Below are 16,244 nucleotides of genomic sequence, written 5' to 3' on the forward strand. Positions count from 1 at the left end.
ATGTTCCCAGCAGACACTGTCAACAACTTGAAAAATGACCTGTGCCTTCTTGGAGTTGACGATGAGTCCAGGATAGTTTGAGGGAGAAGAGAGAAAGAGAGCGAGAGAGAGAGAGAAAGCAATTTGATATTAGTCTACAGTAATCTCTTAGAAGCGTATAATAACTAGCCAGCTTAATGACTGAGAACCTTGAACACCATCAGTAAGACCAGGCATCTAGACTATGGGGCTGGATGTAGACGGGGGGCTGCCACTCCTAAATAATATCTCACGAGTTTTTTTGTCTCTATCATTTAAACCATTTTTCACACGCCATGTCTTTCTGCAAATATAGGCAAGGCTTCTCACATGTTACATGTGTTTGGGCTTCACTGCCAGTGGGTTTAAGTTGTAAAACAAAAACCATAAGAAAAGACTAGGAATTCAGTTTTTGTAGTTTGACCTCGAAATGTAGAACATCTATTATCAGACTTGGCAGTGGCTAGAGAATAAGATCTTGATGCTTCCCACAGTTGTTTTAGTTAAAGATGGTAATATAGAATTACTGCAAAAGAATATGCATTGTCACTTATTGTCCCATTTTGTGACATTCCTTGGAGCTAAGCTAATGAAAATAGATTGGAACAATAAAATTCATCTTATAGAGTTGTAAATCAGGGACCATATGGTATCTTATTCTAGTACTGACCAAGCAGATTCCAGTAAAAAAAACTTGATGTTAATGTAATTCTCAAATTTGGTCACTAGGGGATGAAATCCTAGATGTAAATGGAATACCAATCAAGGGCTTGACATTTCAAGAAGCCATTCATACCTTTAAGGTAAAGACATTCTTATTGATCGCCTTTGTCTTCTTTGTTTTTCTTTCTTTCTTTCTGGTTTGGGTTTGGTGATTTTTTTTTTTCCACCCTTTGATAAAAGGACAGCCTGAATGTTTTAGCCCTTCTTCTTGTTTTTCAGCAAATCCGGAGTGGACTATTTGTCTTAACGGTACGCACCAAGTTACTGAGCCCAAGCCTCACACCCTGCTCCACACCCACACACATGAGCAGATCCAGCTCCCCAAACTTCAACACCAGTGGGGGAACCTCAGCGGTGGGTGCCGATGAAGCCAGTTCTTCGTCCCTGGGACGAAAGGCCCCCGGGCCAAAGGACAGAATTGTCATGGAAGTAACCCTCAACAAAGGTGATACCAGCTCTTCCTCATTTTTGTTACATTCTCTCAAATAATAATTTGTAATCTGTTCTTAGGTTAATTTTTTATATTTTTTTCTATGAATTGCTCCTTTGGAACACTCTGCTACCAACAACATATGTTATTCTCTAAATGGACAGTGGGATCAAAAGTAGAGATTTTAGTCATTTTACTAAAGTGAAGGGAAGTTACCAGTAGCACGATTTTTTAAGCTCTCTCCAGATGAATCATGGTGTGTCAGAGACTCATGTGAAAAACATCACTGACTAGCTTAATTCTAGGGCTAATAAAACATTTTAAAGAATGAAGAATATAGTCAAGAATACAGTTAACACCAGTAACTGAAAGTCCTGGGTGACACCAAATGTTATCACTTTTAATCTTTGTCTCCTTTTCCTCCCCACCAGCTATAGAAATATGGTGAGCAATTAAATAACCAAGAGATTAGTTGCTAAAAAGAGAGGCGAAAGAAAACCTAAAGTTGTGTATGCAGAATAGAAGATATTACTTGGACTCTGCCTATTTCCAAAAGCAGCTTCGAGGAGGCTCTTTAGACTAAGAAGAGGATGGATCATTGATTGAGTAATTCACAGTCCATAGTTAGCCCCTGGTTCTGCCGTGGACTCATTAACAGAATATGGCCCTATTGACAAAGAAAAGCAAAATTTGTATTCTGAGTCTGGTCCAAAAATAAATGGTTATTGGTCAACATATACATTAATGCCATTTCAGATCACTTAATACTGCTTTTCAGATTTTGTTGTTGTCGTTTTTAATTTTGTTTTCTTTCAATGACGCCTCCCACAGAGCCCAGAGTTGGATTAGGCATTGGTGCCTGCTGCCTGGCCCTAGAAAACAGCCCTCCAGGCATCTACATTCACAGCCTTGCCCCTGGATCAGTGGCCAAGATGGAGAGCAATCTGAGGTTGGTTGTAAACCTGAAAGTTTAGAGTTCTGGTGTGTTTGTGAATATGCGAATACATACGTATGTAAGATACCTGCGCTGTTACATTCCCCTGTGGGATTCTAAGTGTTTTTATTATTTGCGGTCCTATAGCCAGGATTACAATCAAAAACATCTCCAAAGATGAAAAGATAATATAAATGAAATTTGGTTGAATTCAAGAACTCCAGTTCTTGGCTTTCCCTACCAATTTTGTTCTGTTTGGACTCAGAAGTTCAGTCTCAGAAACCTGACACAATACAACTCTATATAGATATCTATGATTATCCAAATATTTTCTTTCACTTTTATATTCATTTATGTAAAATTCATAGGAGATACTGGGAACTTCTCAAAATGGTTTCAGAATCACTGGATACAAGAGAGTCCGGAAATCACGCCCTTGAACAGGAGGCCTTTATTATTAAGTACAATCTCCTGAACCTTTCCTGTTGTTTTACTCCTTTTTAAGAAGTGACGTCTAGATGCCTACTGTCTGAAATCACCACGTGTCTGATTTCTCAGTTCGGCTAGTTGAGTTGTAGATTGGGTATTCTGTTTATACAAGAGAGGTTTAGGTATTCTATTATAGAGTAATTGCAGTGGGTCTGTGCCCACCTAAACTTCACAAGAATGTACACGTATTGCACGAAACACTCTGTGCAGACAGTATCATCTTTCTCCCCTCGAAGTTTCTAAGTCCTTGAGCAGTTGAGGAATTGACAAAATGACATTCCTTGAGGTTGCCATTTTGGGGTGCTGTTAATAAATTATATTATGTTTTTAGTTAATCATCAGAGTGAAGTTCCATACCGAAAAAAATTTAGCAAATCATCCAAAGTACATTAAAGAAAATATACTTTTAGAACCCAAGGAAAAAAAATCCTTTAATGACATCCCAAGATGATGTTTCTTTCTTGAATGGTTCCATATGTCTGGAGCCTGCCAAATGAACATTCTTCAAACCCCACATAAAGAGTCTTTGTTCTCTCGTACTGAGTTCTCTCCCTATAATTTCAAGTCAAAATGGGCATCTTGTCCCCAATTTCTCATTTGTTCAAATTTGAAACGTTTTTACAAATTCTTGGGTAACCTTTGAGCTTCAGATATTTCCTTCTTAAATTATATTACAATAATCATTTCAAGATGGTAGGGAAAGAGAAACTGATGGTGGTCGAGAGACTGTCACTTGATGATCAGAAGGTAGACAGACCTGAGATCAACAGTGTGTGACATCTGGGTAACCTCTCTGAGCCTGTGGCTTTATCTACATAATGGGAATAATAATACCTATTCAAAGCATTGTTATGTAAATCTCTCTGTATAGTGCCTGGCATATACTATGTGTTCAAGAAATGGTAGCCTTCATTGTTGTCCTTATTATCAATTTTATTTAACTTTACTACTTCTGAAAATGCAGATAGATATGCGTAATGGTCTTTGTCAGTTTAAAACCGAATGTGTTTATGACTGTGTTGCTTTTTTATACGTATGCAAAGATGAAAGGATGTCATTTGCTTTGTTAAAGTATTCAGAAAAGATTTCATATTATAAACCTCTCCCAGAAGGAAATCTTGTAAAAAGCTAACTGTTACCGCAGAGAGTTGATCATGTTGCCTCCCTAGCCGCGGAGATCAAATCCTGGAAGTGAACTCAGTCAACGTCCGCCATGCTGCTTTGAGCAAAGTCCACGCCATCTTGAGCAAATGCCCCCCAGGACCCGTTCGCCTGGTCATCGGCCGGCACCCTAATCCAAAGGTGAAGTATTTCATACTCTCCTGAGTATGGGAAGACAGCTATTTGTCCAGTAGCAATGACACACATGTTCCTATGCCTACTCTTTGATGAGACAGTTCACCCAGCTGGGGATGGGAATCAGCCTGTGGCCACACAGTGACCAAGGTAACTGATACACACGGGAAATGAACCACTAATCTGGACTTCTTCGTCTCTACACTCAGAAAATTTTATTAGAAAATGTTGACAATATGTTTGGTGAATTTAAAATTTGTGGAAGGTAGGAGTGCTGGGTTCTGAGTAACCCCCAGCTGATTGTTCGATTTCTGGTGAGATACTTAACCTCTTTGGGTTTCTGCATCCAGAAAATCTGAGAGCAGTAAACTAGGTGATCTGTCCAGGCCATCCTGGACCTGAGCAAAATACTCCGGTGTAATTAAGGCTTAAGAGCCCACTAATTTTTTTTCAGCATCAATATCACATAGTTGGCCCATACTAACTTGCAGATAATCATAGCCCCCGTATCATTGACCTCTGCTATTTACTTGGTTGTATCTCTTCTACTTATTCGATTGCTTTTAATTTTTTAAGCTAACCACAGGACACTTTAGCAAGTTCAACTCAACCCACTTCGAGCAGTAATTTTTGTTGTTTTTGAGCACTCCAGGTAAAAATCTTTTAAAATTAGCCTATCTCTAACATGGTAATCAGGTTGTATTTTGCAAAATTTGACCTTTCAACAACTCAGAATGCTTATTAAGAACATTAGCTCTTCCCATGCCCGTCATGTGGCCACCCCTTTTGTATTATTTGTGGTATTATTTGATTACATCCTAAATGGTCCCAGGCTGCTGTACTGGGTGGACTCTTATGCCATTTTAAGAGTAAGACGTCTGTGCCAGGAGACCTGGTAGGTCCTCCCATGGGCCACATCTGAGATTTCTTTAGTGCATTAACTTTATGGGGTCATTTTCACTGTCTCGGTGGTGTTCATTTGTTGACCAGTTTCCCCTGTACAAATAAGCGCTATCCAGCTATGACTCCAGGCCTTGATTTGGGAAGGTGATGTCAACCACAGTGCTTGAACAACGATTGCCGTCAGACTGATTCAAACTCAACCCCACTACTTTCTTTCCCCCAGATCGTTTTCTCTTGTCTACGAGCATTCTTTAAAATGTCTTACATTAAAAACTGCTTGAATAAATATCATCAATAGAAAATCAAGTCCTGCTTCCTCCACCTTTTTCCATTTTTTCTACTTGGCACTCCCCATTTTTCTCCTTTTTGTTCTATAGTCCTGACTTTCCCTTAGAATCTGTTCTAGTTTGTCCCCCCGCTGTCCCCATGAGTCTCTCTGGGTCACTTTTAACACCACTTTGCCTCATAGTCTCAGCTCCTCCCTCCGGGGTCCCCCCTTGGATTCCACTACCCACATGGCCACTCCTCTCACCTTAGGGAGCAGCCCAACAAGCTGTGGCTGACCCAGCACATCCCTCAGCAACATAGAAAATTAAGTTCTCCGTGGGCTGCAGTTGTTGGCTTCCAGGCATGCCCGACTTCAAAATCCATTCCAACCTAACACAGGTCATGATTTGTTCGGAGGTCTGCCTAATCTCAGCCCAAAGCATCTGCCTCATTCGCCAGTACAATCAAACATCAAAATGGCATTCCGGTGCAAAGCATAACAGTCCTGGTGGACTGGTGGTCTGTGATCCCGTGGAACACATGGGTTGACTCATGTTTCTAGCCGCAGTAATATGGTCGTCAGGATGGTGCTGGAGATGTGTCCAGTGAAACCAAATTTCAGTATTTGTTTGACTGGATTTCATGTTTCCTCCTAGGTAAACATGGTGTTCTTAGTTGTAACATCATACTATATTTTCCTTTTGGTCAAGATTCCATTTTACGTTGAACGTATTTTTGTACCGCTTATCCCAACATTTTATGCCAATAGTACATTTTGATACTAAATGTATGTGCCTTCTCAGTTTTCATGTTGTTCCAAGAGAAATACCACAAGGATTTTCTTTTCTTCTGTTTCTCATAATGACTGGAGCAGTGGCTGCCCGATTGGGATATTCAAACCCTCCAGGTCTAGACAAGCTAAGATGTAGACCTGCTCGGGTGGCAGCTTCTAGCTTACGTGAAGTAGAAGAAAGTAACAGAGGCTCATTATTAATGGGTCCTGCGGCTTTCTAACTTTTGATTAGAGCTATCCAGGAGATCTTTCACTTGTTTCAAACCCCAGCCATTTTTTTTCCCACTCAGAAAAATAGTTGTGAATATTGAAAGTCTAATATCAAGAAAAATTTGCAACCTCTGTTTAATGGCTCAATTATACAAAATTACTCTTTGCTTTATGAAGGTATGTTGGGGGCGGGGAGATATGCCTGTGTGCATGTGTGTGTACATATTTATTTCCTGTGACGACTACTGGAGAGGGTTACATAAAAGCTATGATGTGATGATGATTTATCTGTTAGGTTTAAGTGTCATGCTGAATCCTGTACAGAAATATTTATTTACTTCTTAAGGCAGATTGCAAACTCCAAATATTTTTTATGCTAAACGTTATTTTAGTACACAAAATGACCATTCTACATTTAAAATATTCTTTAAAAAAGAAACTATACAAGTTGCATCGTTGTTTTTTAAAATATCTCATAGTTCAGCATGTATCAGGCTTTTTAAAAATCTTCCTACGAATAATTACAGTTATGGATAACAACGGATGGGGGGTGTGGAAATCCATGAGTTTACCATGATACCAATAAATATAGAAGGAAAAGATAGTTATCAAATCACCGTTTTGAAAACTTCATCGCAATTATTGATTCAGCAAGAATAATCAATGATGCTAAAAGCATTGAGTGGAAATATATTGGGAAGCAGGATACAGACGGAGTTTCAAATTGTCTCCTGACAGATTACTCATTAATGACGACGACAATAGCAACAAATCCTGTGGAGAGATCTGGTGAACTCACCCTAAACAAGTGGTCAAAGTTAGCCCCAGTCATGAAGTACACTGACCCTGAGTGCCTCTGCGATGCACTGAGAAGGGAAAAGTTTTTGTAGTTTGGTAGTTTTTCTGCCCCCAAATGCATAATGTAAATCTAAGCAGGAAGAAGCTATCAGACAACTGCTAACTGAGGGTTTGAATTGACCTGGTTTCTTTCACATTGTCAACACCAGGAAAGACAAAGGCTCAGAACTGTTTGGGGTTAAAGGTTGCTAAAAAGACGTGAGACCAGGACCCTGGGTTGCCTGACCGCCACCCTAGCCCCACTGCGCCCTCCCACCACCACCCAAAACATTTTTTTCTCTAAAGCATTGCTAGGCAAGGAAGTTGATGGGTGACAGGCCACTAAAGGTCCACCACAGATAAGGAGCTTGCACCAGAATGTAAATCGGTCACATCACTGTGCACACAGTTTAACTCAGTTGACGTTTTTCCCCTCGCGAGACATTGATCAAAGAAGCGGAGCGCTGATTTGCCTTCTCGAGGAAAATCCTTATCTCCTCCCAGCCTGGCGTCAAACTTTCGGTGAATTATTTCCAGCCTAAAGACACACTCTGAGTGTCTCTGAGCATTTCTGAAGGATAGTATTAGGAATGTGAAAGGTATATTAGACGGTCATTTGTATCAACATTAAATTTCCTGAGCATAATAGTACCAGGGGTATTTAAGAGAAGGTCCTTATTTTTAGGAGATACTTGCTAAATTATTTACAGGTGAAGGGTCACGATGTCCGTAACTAACTCCCAAATGGTTTAGTAAAAAGTTATAGGGGTGTGTGTGTGTGTGTGTGTGTGTAACGATGGAGCGTGAGTATAAATGTGGCAGAATGTTACAAAATACTGAGTCTAGGTGAAGAGTATACTATTCTTGTGCTCCTCTTGAAAGTTTCACCTAAGTTTGAAATTGTTTAAATAAAGTTTAGGAAAAAAGAATTAGAAGTGAGTGTTCTAGAGAGAGAATATCAGCCATGTTGTTGGTAACTAGAGCTGAATGCTTTGCTTCCTGAACTTGGGAACCCTTTGAAGTTCTTGTTTTGAATACATTGTTTGAAGCAATCGTTAACCCAGCCACACTACCTTACATGCCCTGATTTATTGCTTCAGGGGGTGGTCATAGTCTTTGGCCCTGCAGTTTTCCTCTTTATCTGCACTCCAGCCTCTGACTCTGGTCCTAGCTACTTGTATTGGGGAAAAATAAATAAATAAAATCGTCTAATTTGTGCTTTCTGCTGACAACCAGGTTTCCGAGCAGGAAATGGATGAAGTGATAGCACGCAGCACTTATCAGGAGAGCAAAGAGGCCAATTCCTCTCCTGGCTTAGGTACTGTAATTGCACATCTTCATTCAACATTCAGAAGAGTTTCTCGTTGAGTTCCCCCCAGGGGCACCCCCCTGCCCAGTATTATTGGAGTCTTGGTAATTATCACATTTGGCAGAAGTAGCTGTCAAAGAGATTCCAGGCTTTCTCTTTGCTGCCGCTGCTGCTTTTGATTTCTGCAGTTATTTAATGTGCTGTATTAAAGTTCCACCCATGCATGCTTCCTACACTGCCTTAAGATAATTTGCAGAAACGAGTGAGCAGCATTTCAGGTGTTTATGTGCAATTCATTTGAAATGTTCTGGGTGGAAATGAAGTGCTACCCAAATACCAGCTGTTTTGGTAGACGCAGGGAGGGTACAATCCATCCAAAAACCTGGGATTTCTTTATATGAATTAAAAGTTTCAACTGAAGGGTAACAGAGGCTGCAAAACATCATGATTTCCCCCTTCTTAGGTGGAAAGTTCAACCAGAGAAAGGATTGAGGTAGTAAGAATTTTATATGAATTTAAAATATGAAACTTTGCATCAAGTTGGAAAAGTAATGTTTCCTGTAGAGTGGATATCTAAAGGGGCTCTGCAGACATGTCTGAACTCAAGATATTAAGATTGATGTCGGGAGGAGACTGAGGCATGAGTTACTGGTTGTCAGAGGCAAAGGAAGGCATACAGTTTTTTGGCAACCGTGAAATACCCTAATTATTTACATCCATAATTAATATGTTGAAAGTAGGCATAGCCATAATGGGCTCTTTGTTCAGCTAACTCATTCTCCTGACCTGCCTGAAGGCTGTCCTCTCATAATCCCAACATATCCATTCAGTCAGTTATAAAAGATTTTATGAAGCCATGATCCTCAAGCCCAAGATCTTTTTGCTCATGGAATATAACTTAAAGTCTCAATGCTGAGTCTTTTTGTCCTTCAACTAAAAACTAAAATAGATATTCAGCCCTCTCCCTCATTCTTCCATGAGTTTTTTGGGCTGGTCTTCCTTGGTTCATTCATCCTTCAATCCATTTATCAAATATCACTGAACACTTCCTAGATCCTAGTGCTAAGCCCTGCAGGGCCAGATCACCGATAGGTAAATAGTCGAGGAAGGAGATGAGATGCATCCACTTGTAATTAAATTATATTGTGCATATGGAAATTGGTATATGGGTAGTATAAAACATTTTTGAAATTCAGAAGAAGTTTCTTCCAGCTAGGATCATCATGGAGGTAGCCGCGTCTGAGGGTTTGAAGCATGAGCAGAATCTTGGGAGGTGGGACAGGATGGGAATCAGGTACCTAGGTAGACTGCACGCACGTCCATACGCACGCACGTCCATATCCACGCAGCGAAGGAGGTTTTGTTTAATATGATTGGCTCCTTCTTCTCCAGTTAAGGAGGTGAGCCTGTCTGTAAGGATTTGAGCTTCAGTGACAATATGGTGAATTTCTCCCCCAACAGGTACCCCCTTGAAGAGTCCTTCTCTTGCAAAAAAGGTGAGTCAAGACACACTGCTGCCTCGCTCAGCTGGCCCACGAACCAGTTCCTGAAGCCCATAAGTCAAACTACAGATCCCAGCCCATATTTCTGTCCATGAGTCATTTTGGCCACTTTACGCAGGAAATGGCAACAATGTTCATTAGAGAACAAGTATACAAATGTGTGTTTATTAAATATTCATCCAGGAAAAGAACAGAACAACAAAATAAAAGGACTAAGCTACACTTTGAAAAATAGCTGCTTCATAATAAAGGGGGACCCTGGTCAGTTTGCGGGAGGGTACCTGCAACTTTAAGGAGAGTGTGGAATCTTTCTCAGGTGGACGTTCCCAAATCCCAGTGGATCAGAGAACAGGAGTCAAACTCTCCTATTTTGTTGTTGCATCAATAGGCTGAGCCCGTGCCTTGGAATTCCATTCTACTTCCTATCTCTTCCTCCAGTGTTCCTCCTGGGATGGTTGATGTTTTGCTGCTGTGGCTTTTCTGATCACAGCCAAAAAAATATTGCTTAAAAACATTGTCTGGCAGCCATTGCCTTTTAATGCATTGTTTAATTTCGCCATCCTAAAGTAAATGGAAGTAGGTGTTTACCATCAGAGCTGTTTTGAGTGACCACAGATGAGAACAAAGTGTTTTCGGGAAGATAGGATGCAACTACTGTTTAAAATAATCTGCTTCTGGTGCAAATTCCTCATCCCGCACTGCCATCTTCAACAGGACTCCCTGATCTCCGAATCTGAACTCTCCCAGTACTTTGCTCACGATGTCCCAGGCCCGCTGTCTGACTTCGTGGTGGCCGGCTCCGAGGATGAGGACCCCCCTGGAAGTGGCTGCGGCAGCTCCGCGGAGCTGCCTGGCGCCTCCCGTAAGCCATGACTTTTCCGATTCCACGATGTGTTGGTTTATATGTCACGGTGCTGGGATACGAAAAGAGAACTGGAAATCACACCTCTGGTTGAGTAGAAGCCACCTTTCTGCCCTGGCTAAATTCAGAGTTTGCTCTTGGGAAATGCAGCCCACTCTTAGTGGCTGGCCCCCCACTTCTGTGGTAAATGGGCTGGGCTGACGTTCTGTACCCGCAGTGTTGAAGGATGCTGAACCGCCCCCTTTGGATGGTATTTACAGTGTAGTCTTGGAATTTATGGCACCAGATCGTGGCTGGCAACCTGATGGCCTTACGTTTTAGGGCAATCCTAGCCAAACTCCTTCCCTCGCTAGGCCCTAACTTAATTCTTTCGAAGAGGGCAGTGAGTGAAAGATTCAGAACTTAGACGTTATCAAATAGGGATTTTTAGAAAAAGACCTCATTGATTATTTTCTCGGTATAATCTGAAATAATGATCTGATGTGAACCATACTGACTTCTCATTCCTGCCGGCATGGTTTCCTTTTGCTCATTTCTCCTGTTTGCATAAGAAAATCCCTGGTGTCGGGCGAGGCAGATGAGAACCCGTCTAGCTCATTTGGAGCACGTGATGTGCCTCCTCTGGTCTCTGATAGAAAAGTTGCAAGGCGGAAGCACGTGTAATCTTTCACTACCTTTAACGAGAAGCGGAGAGTTTGCAGAGCAGCCCACGCTCTCCTTCCCTTCCCAGGTTGGAGTTTATAAATCATGTGTAATCTCAGGCTTCACTGTGCCCGTTAATCAAGCCCCACCTCCAACTTTTGCAGATGAAGGAAGGACCTCAGGTGATAAGAAGGCCCAGGTGTGCAGGACCCGTGGGTCCCCGGGCATCCTCCCACAGAGGACTATTCGGCAGCAGCATTTAGGTCGAAGTCAGTAATGTGTTAGACATCACGGATGTTGACAAGTTAATACATTTCTGTCTCTAGGCAGCACACATGTTTAAGTGAAACAAACCAGAGGTTAAGATATTTTTAAAAAGTAGAAAAACAAAAAGGGAGACCAGTAGGAAAAGGAGAGAGGGAAGCCAGCTCTCTGCTCTGTGGAGATCCCGAGAAACCATATCATTTCAGCCTGGTGTCCAGTAGCCAGAAGGTGTGTATGTGGCATTTGTGAACGTGGAAATGCTCGTGTGTAATGAGGGGGATCAGATTAAAAGACCACGCCAGATGGGAAGATGTTTCATTCAACTTTTCTTTCCCCAACCCCGCCAGCTCACAAGGAACCAGGAAAACCCAGGGCCAACAGCCTTGTGTCTCTAGGAAGTCAGCGGGCCTCCGGGCTCTTCCACAAGCAGGTGACAATTGTCAGGCAAGCCAGTCTTCCCGGGAGCCCACAGGTCCTCCGAAACCCTCTCCTCCGCCAGAGGAGGGTGGGCTGCTACGATGACGACGCCAGTGATGAAGAAGAGTTTGATGGCGAAGGGGACTGCATTTCCCTCCCGGGGACCCTCTCAGGTCCCAGCAGGCCTCTGACAGACGACAGCTCTACATGCGTCTCAGCGGCCTCTTCCAAGGTCACGGGTATCAACCAAGAGGCACATCCCCAGAAAACCCTGGTCAGCAAGGCCTCCTCGGTGCCTCTCCTTGGCAGCTCGCTGGACTTACAGGAGAGTGTCCCAGGAGGCGTGGGGGACACCCTTGTACAGGCAGCCAACCCGCTGGTCCGTTCAGAGGCCCCCGAGGGGAGCCCTGGCTGCCTGGGGAGGAGGGAACTTTCAGGATCGAGGAGTTCACCCAAGTTGGAGTGCAAAGCCGGATCAGGCACCCAGGGTCTGGCGAGCACGGACAGCCCCGGTTCCCTCCAGCAGAAGAATGACAACCTGGGGTCCAGGCACAAGCCAGTGGCCAGGGTCAGCCTACACCACAAGAGGCCCGAGGCTGAGGCCAGGCCCAGGAGCTCAGAAACGGCCGGCCTGACCGATGGAGCCAGTGACCCGTGTGGTCCGGACTTGAACGTCCAGGCCGCTTCCGTCAAAGTGGCTGCGACTGGTGATCAGCCAGGAGGAACCGCGGAGAAGGTAACTGATTTCTCTTCGTTACTTGGGATCTAGTGAGTATTGTATGAATGAGTACGGAGCATGCTGTAAAGCATACGTTAATCTGTCTGAAAGAAAGGATGATGATTGGAGAATTATCTTTCAATAGAGCCATTCATTTCAATACTCAAACTGCTTGGGAGCCTGGTAATGCTACGTCGCCAGGTTGGTGCGGGGAGGTGCCTAGGTACTGAGTCGTGAGATCATTCGGCCAAAAGGTATAATCGCTCTCTGGGGCTTCCCTGGTGGCACAGTAGTTAAGAGTCCGCCTGCCGATGCAGGGGACGCAGGTTCGTGCCCCGGTCTGGGAAGATCCCACATGCCGCGGAGCGGCTGGGCCCGTGAGCCATGGCCGCTGAGCCTGCGCGTCCGGAGCCTGTGCTCCGCAACAGGAGAGGCCACAACAGTGAGAGGCCCGCGTACAGCAAAAAAAAAAAAAAAAAAAAAAAAGATAGAATCGCTCTCTTCCCTGTACACAGGGCCTGCGGCTGATGATGGAAGGGCATAAAAGCTAGGCCAGTGGAGGAAACCCCTGGGTCTGGTACCGGCTTCTCCACTGACTAATTGGTGGTCATTTGGGCAAGTTAGTGCATCTTCCTGAACCACAGTTGTCTGGATTGTAAAATAGGGATGGTGCTGTTTGCCCTGATCATCTCACAGAGTCGGGGTGACCATCAAATATAGGTTAATGGTGATTACGTCTGGCTGTCAACGTTCTGATTGATCCTTATTTTTTCAGACTTTCTACAGTGATGATGTATAGTTTTAGCTACTCATACCCTTGTTGTGAGTATCACATGAAATAAGGGGCATGCGTTCACTTAGAAACATATAATGTACCACATTAAATGCACGTTAATATTATTTATGTTTCTCCTTGGTTACCAGTATGTTAGAATGGCCCAGAATTATTAAATTGTACCTTTTTAAAAAAATTTTAACATACCTCCACTTTAGCAAGGAGAGAGTAAGAGAAACAAACATTGTTTACAGTCTCCTCAACATAAATAATTTCATTCTGAGCAAAGAATCTGAGACGACTTATAAGGGTATACAGGTATGCCTCGGAGATAATGCAGGTTCAGTTCCAGACCACTGCAATAAAGTGAATATGGCAATAAAGTAAGTCACATGAATTTTTTGGCTTCCCAGTGCATATGAAGGTTATGTTTACAGTATACTGTAGTCTGTTAATTGTACAATAGCATTATGTCTTTAAAAATAATGTACATGTAATAACTTTAAAATACTTTATTGCTAAAAATGCTAACCATCTGAGCCTTCGGTGAGTCATAATCTTTTTGCAATAGTTTCATCAAAGATCACTGATGACAGATCACCATAACAAATATAATAATAATGAAAAAAATCGAAATATTATAAGAATTACCAAAATGTGACAGAGACAAATATGACAGAAATGAGCAAATGCTGTTGGAAAAATGGCACCAACATACTTCTCGACGCAGGGTTGTCACAAACCTTTAATTTATAAGAAACACAGTATCTCTGAAGTGCAGTTTTTATTCCTATATTTATAAAGATGTGTGTTCAAGTGGTTTGTATAAACATACAAGACAGCCAGAAAATGTAAAGTCATAAAAGCTATTCTAGGCAGAAGGGGTTTTGTTGTTTTTTTTACCTTGTAGAAAAAGTAGAAACTCACATCTTTTCCTCCTCCTAAAAAATTATTACCTCTAACTAGCACGTTTTATTTTTTTATTATTATTATTATTTTTTTAACAAAGCTTTTTGGTCATAGGTTCAGTCATTTTTTAAAATATTTATTCATTCATTCATTCATTTGGTTGTGCCGGGTCTTAGTTGCGGCAGGCAGCCTCCTTAGTTGTGGCAGTCGGGCTCTTTAGTTGTGGCTTGTGAACTCTTAGTTGTGGCATGCATTATGGGATCTAGCTCCCTGACCCGAGGGATCAAACCCAGTCCACCTGCACTGGGATCACAGAGTCTTAACCACTGCGCCACCAGGGAAGTCCCAGCACATGTGTTTAAAATGTAATGTTCAGCTAATGGGTAAACCCCTTCTTTTTAAAAGTATCACAAGTTTTGAATAACTATATGAAGCCAAATCAGGGGTTTTATTCATAATAATTTATTTCTATTAAAATAAGAGCTCTTGTACTTGTGAATTAGTAACCCCAGTAAGACCTTTGAGCAGCATTTTAAACTTTTGTACAAAAGAAGTTCTATTTTTCTCACAAAATTTTTAGTGCCGAAATTTTATTTTATTTATATATGCAAAAGAAAATAGACTACATTGCCATAAGGTATTTACCCTCAAATATTAGAAGCTTAAAAAAAAACAAAACTTTCTCTTTTGGCAAATAGATTGTCTTCCACTGTTTTTGTTGAATACTTTTTAAAATTGAGACGAAATTCACATAACATAAAATTAAACATTTTAAAGTGTCCAGTTCAGGGCTTCCCTGGTGGCACAGTGGTTAAGAATCTGCCTGCCAATGCAGGGGACACGGGTTCAATCCCTGCTTCCGGAAGATCCCACATGCTGCGGAGCAACTAAGCTCGTGCACCACAACTACTGAGCCTGCGCTCTAGAGCCCGCGAGCCACAACTACTGAGCCCACGCGCCGCATCAACTGAAGCCCACGTGCTCTAGAGCCTGTGCTCGGCAACAAGAGAAGCCACCGCAATGAGAAGCCCGCGCACCGTAACGAAGAGCAGCCCCCGCTCGCCGCAACTAGAAAAAGCCTGCACGCAGCAACAAAGGCCCAACACAGCCAAAAATAATAAATAAATAAATTTATTAAAAAATAAAAAAATAAAATGTCCAGTTCAGTGGCACCTGCTGCATTCAGTGCTGTACAGTCACTACCTCTGTCGAGTTCCAGGCTCTTCTACTGGTTTTATATTACATTTATGCCTTATTAGTAAACAGAAAATTCACTGAGTTAAACGCTGTATAGATTTCCCTCAGCAGATAATTGATATTTTACTAAATGATTTTTTTTTTTTTTTTACATAAGTAGCTAAAAGATACTCCATCTGTTTCACCTCTTTCCTCTGCTGCCACCTTTGGGCCACTTTATGACTCCTTCACTCAGAGGGTAAATTTCAAATAAATCTGATTTAACTATTTAGCAAGTCTGTTTAGAAACTTTTTTTTTTTACAGTAGGTATTAGATAGAAGAAAGGAAGATGAAGTAACTGACACTTGGCTAAAGTGCAATTCTGAGATGTTAATTTTATTTATTCAGCTTAGTCCCTCCCTAACTCCCAAAATGAGGAGCTGATTTTGGTCTTGGATATCTTTTTATTATTATTATTATTATTCAGATTTAACTGGGCATCCTGTGTGGTTTGGGGGTTTTTTTTTGGCTGTGTCTGGTCTCAGTTGCGACACGCAGGATCTTCTGTTGTGGCATGTGGGCTCTTCGTTGTGGCATGTGGGCTTCTATCAAGTTGTGGCGTGTGGGCTCTATAGTTTGCGGCAGGCAGGCTCTCTAGTTGAAGCGCGCGTGGGCTCAGTAGTAGTGGCGCCCAGGCTTAGTTGCCCCGGGGCATGTGGGATCTTAGTTCCCCGACTAGGGATTGAACCCGCATCCCCTGCATTGGAAC

At 42.2% G+C, this 16,244-nt stretch overlaps 1 protein-coding gene across 1 annotated transcript in view; it reads left to right on the forward strand.

Moving 5' to 3' along the window:
• PDZD2 (PDZ domain containing 2) overlaps positions 1-16,244 on the forward strand; it is a gene marked incomplete at its 5' end in the record, with an annotated part of 239,749 nt that overhangs the window by 198,707 nt on the left and 24,798 nt on the right. The window contains 8 exons of the mRNA XM_082650455.1: positions 748-821; positions 961-1,186; positions 2,003-2,120; positions 3,764-3,896; positions 8,137-8,218; positions 9,671-9,705; positions 10,426-10,573; positions 11,827-12,632. Of these exons, the coding sequence (XP_082506581.1) occupies positions 748-821; positions 961-1,186; positions 2,003-2,120; positions 3,764-3,896; positions 8,137-8,218; positions 9,671-9,705; positions 10,426-10,573; positions 11,827-12,632 (1,622 nt within the window). The remainder of the gene's footprint in view (positions 1-747; positions 822-960; positions 1,187-2,002; positions 2,121-3,763; positions 3,897-8,136; positions 8,219-9,670; positions 9,706-10,425; positions 10,574-11,826; positions 12,633-16,244) is intronic.

Source organism: Grampus griseus, assembly GCF_964374135.1.
Source record: "Grampus griseus genome assembly, chromosome: 3".
NCBI lineage: Eukaryota > Metazoa > Chordata > Mammalia > Artiodactyla > Delphinidae > Grampus > Grampus griseus.